At 43.5% G+C, this 20631-nt stretch overlaps 1 protein-coding gene across 3 annotated transcripts in view; it reads left to right on the top strand.

Moving 5' to 3' along the window:
• The window catches only part of LOC127575647 (interleukin-13 receptor subunit alpha-1-like), a 41747-nt gene that overhangs the window by 6250 nt on the left and 14866 nt on the right, over window positions 1-20631 (top strand). For 2 of the 3 annotated variants that reach the window (XM_052025529.1, XM_052025528.1), the window contains exons 2-7: window positions 1615-1749; window positions 6069-6185; window positions 9620-9740; window positions 10103-10275; window positions 11138-11271; window positions 14886-15030. In XM_052025529.1, coding sequence (XP_051881489.1) covers window positions 1662-1749; window positions 6069-6185; window positions 9620-9740; window positions 10103-10275; window positions 11138-11271; window positions 14886-15030 — 778 coding nt within the window. In that variant the 5' untranslated portion in view covers window positions 1615-1661. The remainder of the gene's footprint in view (window positions 1-1614; window positions 1750-6068; window positions 6186-9619; window positions 9741-10102; window positions 10276-11137; window positions 11272-14885; window positions 15031-20631) is intronic. The other variant, XM_052025530.1, reaches the window with a different exon arrangement.

The following is a 20631-nucleotide window of genomic DNA, read 5'->3' as shown; positions in this document are numbered from 1 at the left end:
ATTCAGGTAAACCAATACATCTGCAGTTAAAGCCAGTGGCAGTAACTAATAAATTATTGTATTGATGTAAAAACACATTTGATCCTGCAGGGAATGAAACCTGCTGTTGTGGAGGGTTGTGGAGGCTAGATCATTGAAGGTATTTAAAGAGGAGGCAGATAAATTTTTGATAGTTCAAAGAACTGTGGTCTGTGGGGAACTGGCACAGAGAAGAGCTGAGGCCTGAGGCAGATCAGACAAGATTATAATGAATGGCGGCACAGTCCTGAGGGACTGAGTAGGTTCCTGCTCCCATTTTCTTTGGTTTTCTTACTCCTCTAGCCTATGTGTGAGTCCAGAACCACTGATATAGTTAAGTCTTAACTGCCTCCTCCTTAGAAGCAGGTTGAGAGTGACAATTAACTGCTGACATTACTGGTAACGTTACTGCAAATTAATAATTTTTGAAAATAAAATTTGTGGGGTAGAAGGAATAATCTTAGTGATGGCATCAATGTGTGGTCAGAAGCTTATTAAATATTATACCGGGCAAACATTTGCTGCCAGTGTTTGTCTTTTATGTATTCATATCAGCACACAGTGCATTGCGATTAGTCATGGAGTCATACAGCAAGGAAACAGGCCCTTTGGTCCAACTCATCCATGCTAACCAAGATGTCCATCTAAGCTAGTCCCATTTGCTCACGTTTGACCTATATCCCTCTAAACCTTTCCTATCCATGTCCCTGTCCAAATGTGTTTTAAATGTTGTTATTGTACCTGCCTCAACCACTATCTCTGGCAGCACGTTCGATATGCTGACTGCCTTCAGGGTGAAAAAGTTAGCACTCAGGTTCCTATTAGGTCTCTCCTCTCTCACCGTAAACCTATTCCCTCTAGTTCTTGCTTCTCCAACCCTGAGAAAAAGACTGTGTGCATTCGCCTGTTCATTATCGATGCCCCTCATGATTTTATACACCTCTTTCAGATCACCCCTCAGTGTCCTACGCTCCAGTGATAAGATAAGGTATCTTTATTAGTCACGTGTACATGGAAACACACAGTGAAATGAATCTTTTGCATAAAGTGTTCTGGGGGGCAGCCCGCAAGTGTTGCCACACTTCTGGCGCCAACATAGCATGCCCACAACTTCCTAACCCGTAAATCTTTGGAATGTGGGGGGAAACTGGAGCACCCAGAGGAAACCCATGCAGACATGGGGAGAACGTACAAACTCCTTACAGACAGCGGCCTGAATTGAACTCAGGTCACTGGCACTGTAATAGCATTACACTAACCGCTACACTTTCTAGCCTGCCCAGCCTTTCCCTATAACCCAGTCCCTCGGGTCCTGGAGAATTGTAAGGAGATAGTAGCAGTGATAAATATTCTTCCAGCTGGTCATGTGATGACTTTCATAGAAGCATTAGATCGTATGTGATAAAATTGTAATATCCAGAATACTTGGTCCCAGGATGAAATTCCAGCTACATGTGAACTTGATCACGAGATGCAAAAGACATCAAGACACACCCACTGAATGATCCAAAGGAATAAATTTAGATGGCAAACCTTTGAAAGTTAAGCAAAAACAAAATCACAAGATATTCTAATCCATACATATGTTCTCCTTAGGTTGTGCTGGGACTGTCATTTCACTTGAGTTAGGAGACCCCATCACCATGTCACCCATCCCCCCTTTATTACAATTGGCCGTGATTTGGATAATCGCTGCTAATGGGTCTCCCTCCACTACTGTGAAAGGAACGGGTGAGTAATTTCAACTCATAACTGTCAGATAATACAAAGGTAATGTCCAGAATCCAGTTTGTCTGTAATCCTCGGAAAGATGGCATCAGTATTCCTCTCTGTAGGTAATGAATTTCATGAAGGATTTGTGTAGAACAGCAATGATTTCCAAAGCATGTCTTTCCCTCTACAATAAATGTGAAATACCTAAGCTATTGTGAGCTACAAAGCAGAAGTACATTTTTTGTATCATTGATATGGCAAATTTACCTTGGTTACCACCAGCTCTAATTGTGAATATTATTTTTGAAATTAACTCTTGTGGAATACAAAATTGAGAAAAAGAATTCTTCCTTTGATGTACTTAAGAGTATTCTCTCATTTAGTAAAATTATGTTTCATTTTTAATCTTATATGCAAAGTTCAAAAGGATAAAGAGACTGAGAAAAATCAGCATTGAAATATAGAAAAATAGGTACAGGAGTGGGCCATTCAGCTCTTGGAGTCTGCTTTGCCATTCAATATGATCACTGTTGTTCCTCTATCTCAGTTCCATATTTCTGCCCTCTAACTCCTGATGCCTTTTGCATCTAAAAATTTATGTCCTTAAATATATTCAGTGACTTGGCCTCTACAACTCTGTCGTAATGAAATCCATTAACGTTAACTACACTCAAGTGAAGAGATTTCTTACCTCAGTTCCGAAGTTCTTATCACCTTCCACCTTATCGCCTTAACAGATTCCAGAAATGGTAGCCTTTGTGTTGCTGCTTATCGCCCTCCAGCAGCCTACTCCATGGGGCAGCACAGTAGTGTAGCGGTTAGCTTAACGCTATTACAGTGCCAACGACCCGGGTTCAATTCCTGCCGTTGTCTGTAAGGAGTTTGTACGTTCTCCCTGTGTCTGTGTGGGTTTCCTCCAGGTGCTCCGGTTTCCTCCCACATTCCAAAAGACGTACAGGTTAGGAGTTGTGGGCATGCTATGTTGGCACCAGGAGAGTGGCGACACTTGTGGGCTGCCCCTAGGACATTCTACGCAATAAAACGATGCATTTCACTGTATGTTTCGATGTGACTAATAAGTAAATATCTTATCTTAACTTCATTCTCCTGGCTCCATCTGCCTCCTTTTTGTTCTCTGCCCCCATCTATTATCCACCTGCCTCTGTCTCCCAGCTCCACCCCTCCTCCTCGCCTACCTGACTCGATCTGCCCGGCATCCTTCAGCTCCCCCCTCCCCTTGGTCCATCAATCGCTTCTGGTCTCTGTCTCACCCCACCCCCTCTCCTCTTTATACTGGCTATCTTCCCTCTCCACCCTTAGTCCTGGTGCAGGGTTTCAACCTGAAACATTGACAATTCCTCCACACCCTCTCCCCAACTGCGCCCCCCCCCCCCAACAGATGCTGCTCAACCCGCTGAGTTCCTCCAGGAGATTGTTTGTTGCTCTAGATTCCAGCTTCTATAGTCTCTTGTGTCTCCTAAATTCTATTCCACATTCCGAGACTGCGACCCTTCATTCAAGATACCCCAGCCAGGGAAAACATTCTCCTCATATCCTCTTTGTCTAAATCAGCCAGAATTTTGTAAGTTTCAATTGGATCCCTTCTCATTCTTCTAAACTCTATTGAATACAAACCTAGGGGAATCTAACCTTTCCACATACAGCAGTCTCGCTATCTCAGGAATCAGTATGGAGAACCTTTGCTGCACACTCCCTCTGTAACAAGTACTGTATATCCTTTCTTAGATAAGGAGGGAAAAACTTCACACCATACTCCAGGTGTGGTCTTCCCAAGAACCTGTATAACTGTACCAAGAGATCGTTGCTCCTGTATCTGAATCCCCTTGCTATGAAGGCCAACATACCAATTGCCTTGTTAAGATGCTGCACCTGTGTATTTGCATGTGGTGACTAAACACAACACCCACATCTCATTTGTACATCAACCCTTCCAATCCAACAGCATTTAAACAATATGCCTTCATTCTGCTCTTCCTACCAAAGTGGATAACTTCACATTTATTCACGTTATATTATACCTACCAATCTTTTGCCCACTCACTTAATCTGCCCAAATCGCCTTGAGGTGAGATGAGATTTCTTTATTAGTCACATGTACATCGAAACACGCAGTGAGAAGCATCTTTGCGTAGAGTTGTCTGGGGGCAGCCCACAAGTGTCACCACACTTCCGGCGCCAACATAGCATGCCCACAACTTCCTAACCCGTACGTCTTTGGAACGTGGGAGGAAACCGGAGCACCCAGAGGAAACCCATGCAGACACGGGGAGAACGTACAGACTCCTTACAGGCAGCAGCGGGAATTGAACCTGCGTCGCTGGCACTGCAGTAGTGTTACGCTAACCGCTACACTACTGTGCCTGCCCCTTTGCATCCCACTTTGCATCCTCCTCACCATTCATGATCCCACCAGGTTTAGTGTCTTCGCAAATTTTGAGACGTGACATTCAAATCATTGATGTTTGTCATGAATCGTAGAGTCCCAAACAGTGATCCCTGCTAGTTACTGCCTGCCACCACATTTATGCCTACCCTCTGTTTTCTGTCAACCAATTTTCAAACCATGCCATGCATTATCCCTGTACCATGTGCTTTAGTTTTAGACACAATGTATTTATCAAAGACTTAGTGATAAACCAAATACAGTCCCTCCCTGGGTTATAATCACCTGACTTATGGGCATCCTGTGCATATAAACGAGCATTTGGGAGACCGGCAGGATGGATAGGGATGGATTTGCTGGCTGCTATGGGGCTGTAGGCATCTTCTGCTGGGTAGGAATATGGCATTTCCTCCTGCTTTTTCCTCCAAGCCACAATAATCATGGGATGCGTCATACTTTTGATCCCCAATTTAAAAAAGGGACATAGGTTTGGTGAAGATTCACTAGTCTGGTTCCAGGGTGTGGGACTTGCCTTAAGAGGAGAGATTGAGTTGGCTAACCTGGTATTCTCTAGAGTTTAGAGAAGTGAGAGGAAATTTCATAGAAGTTTCCAAAATCTCACAGGTTGGATCAAGGGAAAATGTTTTCTCTGGCTGGGGTCTTGTATCAGGGGTCGCAGTCTTGCCATTTAGGACTAAGATGAGGAAGAATTTCTTCATTCAGCGGAAAATTTGAAAACCTTTACCCCAAACGGAGGCTCAGTCACTAAGTTCATTCATTGGTCTGGATACAAAGGGAACCAAGGGGTAGGGGATAGATATGGAGTTGAGATCAATGATCAACCACGACTTTGATGAAGAGCAGAGCAACCCGAACCAAGTGGCCTATTCCTGTTCCTGTGTCTTATGAGTTTGGCCGGGGGTTGTGCTGGGGGAGGGGGGCAGCAGGGATCAGCCTTTTCAAGAGTTGGGTCAGAAAATGAACATGAGAATTAGGACCCAAGAGAGACTGCAGATCTGGAAATCTGGAGCAGCACACAAATTACTGGAAGAACTCAACAGGTCAGGCAGCATCTATGGAGGGAAATGGACAGTCCAAGCTTTGGGCCGAGACCCTTCATCAGGACTGTTAACATCATGCTCTATCATGATCGCATGACAGTGTCACCCTTGCTAATGGGCTTTGGTCCATTATGGGGCCTGAACCACAACATATGGCTGGTGATTATGCATCATGGAACATGGAACGTAGAACATAGGACAGTACAGCAGAGGAACAGGCCCCTCAGCCCACCATGTCTGCACCAACAATCATGCCAATCTACTAATCCCATATGCCTGCAAATGGTCCATATTCCTCTATTCCCTGCCTGTTCATGTGTCTATCTAAATACCTCTTAAGCGTTGCTACCGTATCTACTTTTACCACCTCCCCAGGCAACAAATTCCAGGCAGCTACTACTCGCTGTGTAAACAAAAACTTGCCTTGCAAATCTCCTTTAACCTTCACCCTCTCACCTTCAACCTATGCTCTCTAGGGTTTGACATTTCCACCTAATGTTAATAAGAGCACAGGAGGCAAACAAAATAGATGATTTAATATATCTTGTGAATTGCTCTGAATAACTCCTTTGCTTTAATAAGAGCCACGCAAGAAGACGAACTATCAGCTAGAAAGGGAAGTTACCTGAGAGGAAATAAATGTGGCCTATAACTTCACATGTTATTTTTATTACTTTACAATTGGCACTTTGTTAAATTTGTTTCTCCATATTAAGTCATTTAGTTGTGGTTCAGTTTTTTTTATATTGCCCTTTACTTTCACACAGGAAGTGAAGTAAGTGTAACCCTGGTATATAAACCACATAAAGATCCCACCAAGTTGGATAAAGATAGATACAAATATTACTCACTGATGCTGTAATTCCTTGTAGATGTTTTCCCCACCATCGAGGACATCTTCAATAAATGGTGCCTTAAGAAGGCGACATCTATCATTAAGGACCCTCACCACCCAGGACATTCCCTCTTCACGTTACTACCATCAAGAGGTACAGGAGCCTGAAGACCCTCACTCAATTTTTCAGGAACAACTTCTTCCCCTCCGCCATTGGATTTCTGAATGATCCGTGAACACTACCTCGTTATTCCTATTTTGCACTATTTCTTTATTTTTTATAACTTATAGTAATTTTTATGTCCTTATGTCTTGCTGCCACAAAACAACAAATTTCACGACATATGTCAGTGATAATAAACCTGATTCTGAAGTCAAGGTATCATGAGAAGATGGTAAAGTTCCATACGCCTGCTGCCCTGTTTTTTACTGTCAGAGGTTGGGAGGTGCTATTGGCCTAACCTGAGTTAGTAACTGTAGTATATTTTGTAGACAATACAATTGCAACCACATTGTGCAGCTGATGGGGGACGTGAATGTTTTGGGTGGAAGGAGGTGCCAGTCAGATGGATTGCTCTGGAGTGTTTGAACTGTGTTTAACCAGGCAAGTGACATGTGCTCTGTCACTCTTCTAGTTCTGGACCCTGTGATATCATGGAGGATACCCAATCTTTCAGAACAACAGAACACAGATTACAGAGAGAAGCTATAGCACTATTACACAATGCGGGACTTCCCATTACATAAGCCAGTACTGCCTTCAGAGGTTAGGGTGTTGAGATCCCTTTGCAAAAACAAAGGAAAGTCCCTTACTGAGGCAGGGAAATTTGGCCCAAAAGGTCTTGAACTAAGAGGTAGTTCCCAAGCTCAATCAAGAAGGAAGTGGCAGATCTTCTGCGAAGGACAACTGTATTCATCTGCAGAACATGGCTAACACAAGGGGACATAATTTTAAGGTGATTGGAGGAAGTTATAAGGGGGATGTCAGGGGTACGTTTTTTTACACAGAGTGGTGGGTGCGTGGAACGCACTGCCGGCAGAGGTTGTGGGGGCAGATACATTAGGGACATTTAAGAGACTCGGAGATAGACACATGAATGATAGAAAAATAGGGGGCTATGTAGGAGGGAAGGGTTAGATAGACCTTAGAGCAGGATAAAATGTTGGCACAACATTGTGGGATGAAGGGCCTCTACTGTGCTGTAGTGTTTTATGTTCTATGTTCTAACTTACAGAGATATAAATATGAATTATATTGGAGAGTAAAATGGAGTCTCACTCTCCAAGTGCATGGAGTTTATGCTATCAATTGGCATTGGTGTTGGTTTATTATTGTCACATGTACGGAGAAACAGTGAAAAGCTCTTGCTTGCATGCCATCCAGACAGATCATGCCATACATAAGTACATCCAGATAGTAAGAAGAAAACAGAATGCAGAACATAATGTTGCAGTTACAATGAAAGTGCAGTGCAGATAGACAAATAAAGTGCAAGGGCCACGTCAAGGTAGAAAAAGGAAATCAGAAGTCCATCTTTTAGCACATGAGAGGTCCGTTCAAGTGTCTGATAACAGTGGGATAGAAGCTGTCCTTGAGCCTGGTGGTTTGTGCTCTCATGCTTTTGTATCTTCTGCCGGACAAGAGAGGGGAGAAGGTAGTCCAGAACAAGCTCAGGTTCCCACCCCACCCCAGAACCCCAACTCACACCCAGGCCCTGGTAGGGCATCTGAACACTGGGCCTCTCTGTTTCCTGTCCATTTGTAAGGCACAGACTCAGCAAGGGAATGATACTCTGTTTAAACCAGAGTATCGTTGCTTGGAAACGCCTCTACATACGTATTGGTGCGTTGCAAAGGAAGGCTTGCACTTAGATAACACCCTACACAGCTCTTGCAAGATGTACTAAAGCACCTTACAGGCAATGAAGTCCTTTGAAATGCTGCAGCAGCCAATGTAATGCACAGCAAGTCCCCACAAACAGCCATGTGAATGTGACTAGTTAGTAAAACTCCAATAATCCCGCATGCTACCGGCTTTGATGGAGCTGTATGAGCAAATTTTCCGGACTATTTGATGTTATTCAATTATTAATACCCCAGAATATTTTTAATTCACTTTCGTTTGTAATAAATTCACTGTACCTCGGTACAAGTGACAATAATAAACCAATACCAATAACAATTCCCAGTGAACTAGGTAAGTTTAAAGGGACCATGCAAAACAGGACCTTGGTCGATCAAAAGAGAGTGTGGGAACCGGAGACCTGGTGAGTTGAATGGGAATATAGGAACCAATGACCAGAAGAGAGCATGATAAACATTACCTGGTGAACCAGATGCCAAACCATTGGGAATTCTAAATGATTGGATAGCAGATTATCGGAGTCCTACTGTAATTTGTTTTAGTCGTGTTAGTAAGGGGTAAATATTGACCAGTTTTCATATGCATATTTTCCTTACACTGTAGATGAAGGCACTTTGACCTATTACGTCTATGCCGATTCCCGGAGCATTCCCATCAGTCCCACTTCCTGGCCTATTTCTTTGCAGCCGGCGTTCTCACATATTCCCATTAATTCTCCAACATACACCAGGGGCAACTTGCAGCAGCCATTTAACCTACCAGTGTGCCTTTGAATGTGGAAAGAGACAGGAGGCACCCAGGAGGCACCCAGGAGGCACCCAGGAGGCACCCAGGAGTCAGAGAGAACATAAGATAAGATCAGATCTTTATTAGTCACATGTACATCGAAACCCACAGTGAGATGCATCTTTTGCGTAGAGTGTTCTGGGGGCAGCCCGCAAGTGTCGCCTCGCTTCCGGCGCCAACATAGCACGCCCACAACTTCCTAACCCGTACGGCTTTGGAATGTGTTGTCTAGTAGGGTGGTGGAGGCAAATTCATTGGGGGCTTTTGAGAGGGGCTCGGATGGGCACATGAATGAGAGGAAAATAGAGGGATATGGGCATTCTGTAGGTAGGAGGGATTAGCTATGTCGGCACTACATTGTGGGCTGAAGGGCCTGTTCTGTGTTGTAGTGTTCTATGTTCTATGAAACCGGAGCACCCGGAGGAAACCCACGCAGACGCAGGGAGGACGTACAAACTCCTTACAGACAGCAGCCGGAACTGAACCCGGGTCGCTGGCGCTGTAATAGTGTTACACTAACCGCTACATACAAACTCCACACAGACAGTGGCTCTGGCTGCTGTCTCACTGGGCTGCCCATTTATCAGATTCAGATTAGTTTATTGTCGTATACATCAGGGTGCAATGAAACTCCTTGCTCGTGTGAAGCTCACAGAGTAAACAATATACATGATAATAAATAGAACAATAAATACAGCGAAACAACAAAATGGTGCAAAGATATTAGTGCAAGCTGAAGTAGTGCAAAAAGAAATGCTAAAGTGACAATAACGGAATAACCGAGAGATTTCGATTAAGAGTCCGAGAATATGGCATCACCACCAGGAAGGGGATATGAAAGAGGTGATTGGTTCAGAAGTTTGATAGCGGTGGGGAAGAAGCTGTTCTTGAGTCTGTCCATACAAGCACATAAGTTTTGAAATATTTCTTGGGTGCAGGTAATCAGTCTTCCTCGATTCGCAATGTGACCTGTTTGTTTTATAACGAAAACCATGTAAACTGTACCTGGGATATCGATGAGACTGCATCACCAGATACACAGTACTGTTTGTCTTATGGGTAAGCCAAACTTTTATTCAGAAACTGTCGTTAGTCTGCAATGCCTGCTGCAGCTGGCCAAGGGATCCAACGAGAGTTCCTTTTAACTTGCTTTGCAAAGTTTACTCTGAAGTAAATCGTTTGACTGCTGAGCTGTAAGACTGTAGCTTTTATTGTTCTGGAACAAGTTACGAGCTCCCTGACCTTGTGTTACTTCTGCTGTATTAGGCCTTTCCTGTGCCCTATGCTTAAAGTTTTACCCCTCTACCCTTCAGTTTGACCTTAATTCCGGAAGCAACATCCAAACTTTATTGGCACTTATTGATCAACCTGGTTGACCTTTTATCGGCACTTATTTCTATTCCCGATGTATTTTTATCCAGGTTAAATGAACCAAAGATTTCCACTCCTTGTGGCAAGATTGAACCGGGAAAAGTTGCTTGTTTTATTCATAATTTTAAAGAGCATTTCTATGACAGCATCATATTTTGTGTCATGGATTCCTGTCAACAACCAAAGACTATTCACTGCACACCTATTGTACCAGTGGAATGTTGTAAGTCCAACTCTCTTCATTCTTATGCTGCAATTTTACTTTGTACAGTTAAGTCATAGAGTCATACATCAGGGAAACAGGCCATTCAGCCCAACATGTCCATGCCAACAAGTGAGTACCCATCCATATAAATTCCATCTTCCAGCACTTGGTCTTCAATGCCTAGGTGATTCAAGTGCTCATCTAGACACCTCTTAAATGTTGTTTACAATTCTCCTTCCACCGCTCTCTCCAGCAATGTGTTCCATGTGCTCACCACTCTCTGTATGAAAAACAACAAATTTCACGTCATATGTCAGTGATAATAATCTTATTCTGATTCTGATTCTGAAAGGTCTCCCTCAAATCCCCTCTAAAACTCTTGCTTCTTACCATAAATCTACCTCCTATAGTTTTATTCACTTCTTATAAGGAGAAAAGTTTCCTGTAGTTTTCCCTGTCTATACCTCTCATATTTTTCTGTACCTCAAATCATGTCCCCTCTTAACCTCCTTTGCTCCAGGGAAAACAGACCTCACCTCTCCATTCTGTCCCCATCCCGGGCAACATTGGAGTTGGAATTGGTTTATTATTGTCACATGTACTGAGATGCATGTTTTGCATGCCATCCATACAGATCATTTCATGACAACAGTGCATTGGGGTAGTGCAAGGGAAAACAATGACAGAGTGCAAGATAAAGTTATATCCTGGTAACTCTTCTCTGAACTCTCTCCAGCACTATCAGATCCAACACATTAATTGAAATTTTAAAAATTGAACTTAGTCTGTGTATCTCCTTTTTACCACTAACAAAATTACGGTTAATATAAATTTTAGTGATGGACAATAATGGGTCTTAATGTTATCTTTCTTGTTTTAGATAAAACCAGTCCCCCAGTTAATGTCACAGTGAGTGGAAGTGAAGTTGTATGGAAGCCACCAATTGGTGAACATCATTCAAGAATATTTGAATATCAAATACAGGTTACAGATTTGCACACCAAAGTGGCAAAGGTAAATAAAACAAAACCATACTAAAGCTTGTGGCATGAAGGAGCCTGAATACTGTAACACCCATGTCATGAAAATAGGTGGCAGGCATACTGCAGTGAGGGTATTTGGACCCTGCAGTGGGATATAGTAAGGTCGAGCACACGAACAAAAGTTTGGCTCATGGAGTTCAATGTGGGAAATTGTGAGGTGATGCACTGCAGTAAGAAGAATAAAAAGGCAGGCCATATTCTAAGTGGAAAGGAATTGCAAATGAGTGAAGTACTGAAGCATCTAGTAGTTCTTGTGCTTGAATTATAAAAAAAGAATGTGCAGCAGGTATTAGGAAGCAAATGGTATCTTGGTCTTTATTGACAATATTGGGTCAGAATCTAGAAAGAGAGAAGCTTGGACAGGTACATGGAGAGGAAAGGTTTAGAGGGATATGGGCCAAACACATGCAAATGAGACTAAGTTGGGAATCTTGGTTGGCATGGACCAGTTGGGCCGAAGGGCCTGTTTCTGTGCTGTATGACTTCATCATTCTATTGTTGCAATTGTATAAGGTGTTGTTGAAGCCACACCTGGAGTATTGTGTACAGTTTTGGTCCCTTTACATGAGAAAAGAAGTGATCCAGGATATATCCATTAGATTAATTCCTGGGATATGAAGATTGTCCTATCATGAACAGCTAAAGAAGTTGTCTCTGTGATCTTTGGAGCTTAGAAGAATGAGGAGTGATCTTATTGAAATAAATACGATCCTGGGGGCTTGGCAAAGTAGATGTTGAGATGTTTCCACCAGTTGGAGAGTCCCAAATGAGGGGACATTGTTACAAAATAAAGAGTGATCATTTAAAACTGAGGTGTGTAGGAATTTATATTTGCAGAGGATAGTGAATTTCTGAAATTCTCTACCCTGGAGGGTTGAGGAATTTAGATCACTGGAGGACACAGATAACTTTTTGAAATATCAGAGAATTGAGGGCTATGGAAACAGACACAAAGAGGAGTTAAGGTTTATGGCAGTTCAGCCATGATCATATTGAATAGTAGAACGGGTTTAAGTGGCAGGGGGCCTCTTTCTGCTTCTGTTTTATTGTGTTCTATAAATTGCCCCTCACTTGTAGGTGAGTGGGAGAATCTGGGAGGTGTTGACGGGACTGTGGGGAGAATAAATTGGGATGAGTGTAAATGGGTGATTGATGGCTGGTGCGGACCCAGTGGGCTGTTGGCAATTAAACCAAATTAAACGACAAACCGCACCAGACAATGACTTTGCTCATTAACTGAGCTTCTTTATTAATTGTGATTAGATCAAACAACTCAAAGATTCCCTACATAATACCAAAATAAATTATATTAACTCTTTGGTTACACAACACTTTTAGCAGTTTCACAATCTCCAACACTCATCAAGTCTATTCAGATACTACTTGCCCCATATGAACCTGGCTGGGGTTCAAAATGGCAAGTACCTCTCCAAGTCAGAGACTTGGGCTCTTCTGCAATTGTTGACCACTGGAATTATTGCTATCGATCATTTAGAACAGAGAACATAGAACATTACAGCACAGTACAGGCCCTTCGGCCCACAATGTTGGGCCAACATTTTATCCTGCTCTAAGATCTATCTAACCCTTCCCTCCCACATCGCCCCCATTTCTTTATCATTCATTTGTCCATCTTAAGAGTCTTTTAAATGTTCCTGATGTATCTGCTCCCACAACCTCTGCAGGCAGTGCATTCCACGCACTCACGACTCTCGGTGTAAAAAACTTACCCCTGACATCCCCCTTATATTTTCCTCCAATTACCTTAAAAGTATGCCCCCTTGTGTTAGCTATTTTCATCCTGGGAAAAAGTCTCTGACTGTCCACTCGATCGATGCCTCTTAGCATCTTGTACACCTCTATCAAGTCACCTCTAATCCTCCTTCTTTCCAAAGAGAAGACCCCTAGCTCACTCAGCCTATCCTCATAAGACATGCTCTCCAATCCAGGCAACATCCTGGTAAATCTCCTCTGTACCCTTTCTAAAGCTTCCACATCCTTCCTATAATGAGGTGACCAAAACTGAGGACAATACTCCAAGAGTCATCTAACCAGAGTTCTATAGAGCTGCAAGATTACCTGGCTGCTCTTGAACTCAATACCCCGACTAATGAAGACCAACACACCATACACCTTCTTAACAACCCTATTGACCTGTGTGGCAACCTTGAGGGATCTTTGGACGTGGAGCCCAAGGTCCCTCTGTTCCTCCACACTGCTAAGAGTCCTGCCATTAACCTTGTATTCTGCCTTAAAATTCTATCTTCTAAAGTGTATCACTTCACACTTTTCTGTGTTGAACTCCATCTTCCACTTCTCAGCCTAGCCCTGCGTCCTATCAATGTCCTATTATAACCAACAGCAAACTTCTACACAGTCCACTACACCACCATGGTGGAATTTGAAATTATTTGCCTGATGCCTGGCATCGCAGGTAGACAGGGTGGTGAAGAAGGCTTTCGGCATACTAGCCTTCATTAGTCAAGGCGTTGAGTATAGAAGTTGGGATGTTATGTTGTGGTTGTACAAGGCATAGATGAGGCTGCACTTGGAACATTATGTTCAGTTTTGGTCACCCTTCTATAGGAAAAATGCCATTAAGCTGGAAAGACTGCAGAGGAAATTTATGAGGATGTTGCCAGGACTCGAGGAACTGAGTTATGGAGAGAAGTTAGAACATAGAACATAGAATGGTACAGCACAGAACAGGCCATTCAGCCCACAATGTTGTGCCGACATAGATAATCCCTCCTACCTACAGAATGCCCATATCCCTCTATTTTCCTCTTATTCATGTGCCCATCCAAGCCTCTCTTAAAAGCGCCCAATGAATTTGCCTCCACCACCCTATCAAGCAATGCATTCCAGGCATCCACCACTCTCTGAGTAAAAAAACTTACCCCTAACATCTGTTCTGAACCCACCCCTTCTCACCTTAAATGCATGCCCTCTGGTATTGGATCGCTCAATAATGGGAAAAAGGTATTGCTTGTCCACCCTATCTATGCCCCTAATCATTTTATACACTTCTAAAAGACCACTCCTCAGCCTCTGCCACTCCAGAGAAAAGCAGGCTAGAACTTATTTCATTGGAGCATAGGAGAATGAGGGGTGATCTTATAGAAGTGTACAAAATTATGAGGGGCATAGACAGGGTGAATGCGCACAGCCTTTTTCCCAGGGTTAGGGAAAGAGAGGACATAGATTTAAGGTGAGAGGGGAGAGATTTAATAGGGACCTGAGGGACAACTTTTTCACCCAGAGGGTGGTCAGTACATGGAATGAGCTGCCACAGGAAGTGGTTGAGGCAGGAACATTAATAACATTTAAAAGGTATTTGGGCAGGTACATGGATAGGAAAGTTTTAGCGGGATATGGGCCAAATGCAGGCAAATGGGACTAGCTTAGATGGGAATCTTGGTCGGCATGGACCAGTTGGGCCGAAGGGCCTGTTTCCGTGCTGTATGACTCTATGCTAGATTACAGGCCCAGTAATTTAATCACACTGCTTACCCCTCCTCATACTAACACCTTTAGTATCTCACTAGCCCTCCTGCTGTTCTAATAATTATTGTACTGTTTTAGGTCGAAGATCTGGATCAGGAAAAATGGGATATCAAAGATCTGTCAAAAAGCTATGCTGTGCAAGTGAGAGCAAAAATTAACCACTTTCTTGAAGTCAAACAGGAAGATTTCATATGGAGTGACTGGACTCGCTCTGTCTTTACAGGTAACAGAACAATAGCCTGTCAAAACACAAGCTGAATGTGCTTTCTTGAGAGGTAGGAGGGTTGCAATATGTTTTTATGCAGAGATTCACAGCACAGCGAAAGGCCTTTTGGCTTATTGTATCAATGCCAGGCATAGATGTTTAGCATCTATTATCAAATTTCCAAATAATACTACACCCCCTAAGTTATCCATTGTACAAGAACCCATGCTAATTGGATAAGATGGGTTGTCTTCTTTGCAATAGAGGAGGCTGAGACGGTGGAGAGGGAGGGAGGGAGACATCATTTTCAAGGGCCTAGACAGAGTAGATGGGAATTTTCACACTTCATTACCTAATGAGCCAACTCACAGAACAATCCCATTCGCCACTGACTTTCCCTGTAACATATTCTTCCCACATTTCCATCAACTTCCCCCTGGGTTCTACTACTTACCTGCACATCGGTGGCAATTTACAGTGGTAAATCAGCATACCAACCAGCACATCTTTGGAATGTGGGAGGAACCACAAGCCTTCAGGGGAGACACCTGCCGTCATTGGTGAACATACAAACTCCACACAGACAGCACTGGAGGTCAGTATTGAATCCTGTCACTGGAGTTTGAGGCAGCAGCTCCTCTAGAAGGGCAAGTTCTCCTCCCAGAAGGGCAGAAAGTAGGGAGCACAGATTTAAAGTAGTTTGTAGAAGGATTAGAGGGAAGATGAGGAAATATTTTTTTCATTCAAAGGGCTTTGGGGCCTAGAATTCACTCCTTGGAAGGGTGGTAGAGGCAGTAACCATTTAAACAGTGGTTGGTTATGTACTAGAAGAGCTGTAACCTGTAATGTAGTGGATCAAGTGCTGGAAGATCATAAGACCACAAGATATAGAAGCAGAATTAGGCCATTCGGCCCATCAAGTCTGCTCCGGCATTTAATCATGGCTGATTTTTTCAGTCCCATTCTCTTGCCTTCTTCCTGTAACCCTTAACTTCCTTACTAATCAAAATTGCATCAATCTCTGTCTAAAATACACCCAATGGGTAGCATGGTAGCGTAGCAGTTAGCACGACGCTATTACAGCGCCAGCGATCGAGGTTCGATTCCCACCGCTGTCTGTAAGGAGTTTGTACATTCTCTCGTGTCTGCGTGGGTTTCCACTGGGTGCTCTGGTTTCCTCCCACATTCTAAAGACGTATGGGTAGGTTAATGTGGGGGTTTAAAATGGGCGGCGCGGACTCGTTGGGCCAGAAGGGCCTGTTACCACGCTGTAAATAAAAAAATTTTTTTAAAAATGACTTGGCCTTCACAGCCTCTGTGACAACGAATTCCACAGATTCGCCACCCCCGGGCTGAAGAAATTCTTTCTCATCTCTGTTTTAAAGGGAACGTCCCTTTATTCTGAGGCTGCTTGGAAGATGGATGACTTTGGGCTGATACATACACAAGGCGCCCACAGCCTCAATGATCTCACTAATCTAATATGTGCGCCAGGCTCCCTGTATTTGATTATTAGGAGCAGTGGAACAGGCAGACCAACAGAAGAGCATCCAAGGCATGGCTGCAGAATCTGCCACCTCTAGCCTAGTCACCACTTGTCAATCACTTCCCCCGGTAGAACAGCTGCTATGGCAGTTGAGAGAATTCCAAAGAATACTTATGAAATATGATTTAATTCTGGCTTCTTCGTCATTCCTGTATTTCCGCATTGTACCATGTCTTTTTCTCTCTCAAAAACACATCTTATTCTTAAAATTTACAATGATACATTATGAGACATTCGCTCTATCAAACATAGTGTTACACTTCCCTGCAATGTTTAAGCAATGCCAGCATGACACTGATTATGCCAATCTATACTTTGCATTTATTATAATCATTCTACTCTTTTATCTCGATATACTTATGTATGGAATGATCAGAATCAGAATCAAATTATATGACCTGAAATTTGTTGTTTTGTGGCAGCAGTACAGAGCAAAGACATAAAAAATTTCTATAAGTTACAGAAATAAATAAATAGTGCAAAATATAAGTAATAATGAGGTAGTGTTCATGGACTGTTCAGAAATCTGATGGTGGAGGGGAAGAATTTGTTTCTGAAATGTTGAGTGTGGGTCTTCAGGCTCCTGTAGCTCCTCCCTGATGGTAGTAATGAGAAAAGGGCATGTGCTGGATGGTGAGGGTCCTTAGTGATGGATGTCACCTTCTTGAGGCACTGCCTCTTGAAGATGTCCTCGATGGTAGGGACGGTTGTGCCCATGATGGAGCTGGCTGGGTCTACAGCCCTTTGAAGCCTCTTGTGATCCTGTGCATTGGAGCCTCCATACCAGGCTGTGATGCAACCGGTCAGAATACTCTCCACTGTACATCTATAGAAACTCGTAAGAATCTTTGGTGACGTACCAAATCTCCTCAAACGCCAAACAAGGTAGAGTCACTGGCGTGCCTTCTTTGTGATTGCATCAAAGTGTTGTGCCCAGGATAGATCCTCTGAGATGTTGATGCCCAGGAACTTGAAGCTGCTCACCCTTTCCACCGCTGACCCTTCAATGAGGTCTGGTGTGTGTTCTCCCGAATTTCTCTTCCTGAAGTTCACAGTCAATTCTTTGGTCTTGCTGACATTGAGTGTGAGATTGTTGTTGCAACGGCACTCAACCTGCCGATCTATCTCACTACTGTACACCTCCTCATCACCATCTGAGATTCTGCCAACAGCGGTGTCATCAGTGAATTTATAGATGGTGTTTGAGCTGTGCTTAGCCATACGGTCATCGGTGTAGAGACAGTAGAGCAGTGGGCAAAGCACGCATCCTTGAGGTGCACCTGTATTGATTGTCGGTGAGGAGGAGAAGTTATTGCTAATCCACACTGACTGTGGTCTCTCAGTCAGGAAGTTGAGGATCCAGTTGCAGAGGGAGGTACAGAGGCCCAGGTTTTGAAGCTTGTTGATTAGTACTGAGGGGATGATGGTGTTGAACACCGAGCTGTAATCGATAAACAGTAGCCTGACATATGTTTTGCGGTTGACTAGGTGATCCAAAGCTGAGTGCAGAGCCAGTGAGATTGCACCTGCTGTAGGCCTGTTGTGACAGTAGGCAAATTTCAGTGGGTTCAGGTCCTTGCTCAGGCAGGAGTTAATTCTAGCCATAATCAACCTCTCAGAGCTCTTCATTACGGCAGATGTGAGTGCTACTGGGCAATAGTCATTGAGGCAGCTCACCCTGCTCTTCTTGGGCACCAGTATGATTGGTGCCCTTTTGAAGCAGGTGGAAGCCTTAGTCAACAGCAGTGAGAGGTTGAAGATGTCCTTGAACACTCCAGCCAGTAGGTCTATCTGGATGGTATGCTAACAAAAGCTTTTCACTGTATCTTGATACATGTGACAATAATAAATCAATTACCATTAGCAACTTTCCCTTCCCAAACTTACTTTGTAAAGGCAATTACTTTGAGAGATCATGACAAAGGCACAGCCTATTTGTGTCTGGTAAGCTGTGGTGTCTCCCCTCAATCACCAGGAACCCCTGAACCTTGGAGTATGCCAGTTGTTTGGGACAACCTCTTGCCCTGGAAGGTCAGCAAACTACAGGCAGAACAGATGTGTACTTTACCAAGTCAATGATCTTCCAGCACTTGATGTTTGTGTTTGTGTGTGTGTGTGTGTGTGTGTGTGTGTGTGTGTGTGTGTGTGTGTGTGTGTGTGTGTGTGTACACCTGGAGAGCACAGAGTCCAGTGTTCAAGTTAAACCTCGACGAAGACTATTTCGTGCCTTTCCAGACTCAAGGACAACTTCTATCCCACTGTCATCAGACTTTTCAATGGATCTGTTGTTCGCTAAAGATGAATTTGTTGTCTCCCAGTATACCTTGTTGTGGCCCTTGCACTTTATTTGTGTACCTGCACTACACTTTCTCTGTAGCCACTGCACTATATACTGCTTTGTTTTTACTACCTCAATAAACTTATGTATGGAATGATCTTCCTGGATGGCATGCTAACAAAAGCTTTTTACTGTATCTTGGTGCATGTGACAACAATAAACCAATACCAATACCAGATCTTATTGACAAGGGAGATTGGTGATCGTCTCATCCACACTGCAGCCACCATGAGGGTAACGAGCAGTAAGATTGAGACTCTGTGCATGTGGATCAGATAGAGAGGGCCCTTCACACCACCATCCAAACATGGTCTTGGTGCTTATTTGAGAGTTTTCACGATGAGATATTCTGCCAAACGAAGACACAGGAGACTACAAAAGCTGAAATATGGAGCAAAAAATTTGCTGGATGAACTCAGCAGGTCAAGCAGCATGTGTGGAGGTGAAGAAATGGTCGATGTTTCAGATCAGGATCCTGCATCAGGACTTCTGCTGATTGACTTTGACAATCTTCTCAGGGAACTATCCAACAGGATCCACCATTTCCTTTTCCCACAGAGCCTTGAGGAGATTTTATGCAGACACTGCCTGATTGACATGTGGTCAAAACTGAACCACTTGTCCCTTGTACAGCTCAAACTTCTGTATGAGGGACAAGTGGTTCCGTAGAATCCAGCTGAAAGGAATGTGTGATGGCAACATGACCAGACCGTTGTCTAGCAACCTCAGTGACAGATGGAACTTCAATACATAGTGCCATTTGGTGTTTTCATACACATGATCTCAACGCAGCCACAGACAAAAGTAGCTATCAGGATGAGAATCACATTGGGTGCATATTCCCGCCTTTTTCTTAAGATTTGCAGATCAGAAGTTGGACATACTTGGGTTGTTTTCTCTGGAGCGGAAGAGGCTGAGGGGAGACCTTACAGAAGTATATAAGATTATGAGAGGCATAGATAAGTTAGACAGCCAGTATCTTTTTCCCAGGGTCGAAATGTCTAATTTAAGATGCCTAATTTAAGGGCAATGTCTAACTTAAGGGAATGCATTTAAGGTGAGGGGGGTAAGTTCAAAGGAGATGTGCAGGGCAAGTTTTTTTACACAGAGAGTGGTGGGTGCCTGGATTACACTGCCGGGGTGGTGGTGGATACAAACACAATAGAGGCCTTTAGGAGGCTCTTAGATAGGCACAAGAATGTGCAGAAAATGGAGGGATATGGACATTGCACAGGCAGAAGGGATTAGTTTAGCCCAGCGTTTAATTCCCAGTTTAATTAGTTCAGCACAACATAAGATAAGACAAGACATTTAATGATTAGTCACTCTCGAAACACACAGTGAAATACGTCTTTTTGCGTTGCTAAGAATGTGCTGGGGGCAGCCTGCGAGTGTTGCCACTCTTCCAGTGCCAACATAGCATATCCACAGCTCCTAACCTGTATGTCTTTGGAATGTGGGAGGAAACCAGAGCACCCGGAGGAAACCCACGCAGTCATGGAGAGAACGTACAAACTCCTTACAGGCAGCAGCGGGGATTGAACCCAAGTCGCTGGCGCTGTAATAGCATTACGCTAATCGCTATGCTACCATGCTATGCTATTGTGGGCCGAAGGGCCTGTTCCTGTGCTGTACTGTTCTATGAACTCCAGATGATATGGAAGAATTTCAGGTATGGGCTACACATGACAATCAGGTTCTTTCCTGTAATTAAGAGGGAATGCCACTCCCACAT

Source organism: Pristis pectinata, chromosome 11 (assembly GCF_009764475.1).
Source record: "Pristis pectinata isolate sPriPec2 chromosome 11, sPriPec2.1.pri, whole genome shotgun sequence".
Lineage (NCBI taxonomy): Eukaryota > Metazoa > Chordata > Chondrichthyes > Rhinopristiformes > Pristidae > Pristis > Pristis pectinata.
This window is presented reverse-complemented; position numbering and strand designations above follow the sequence as displayed.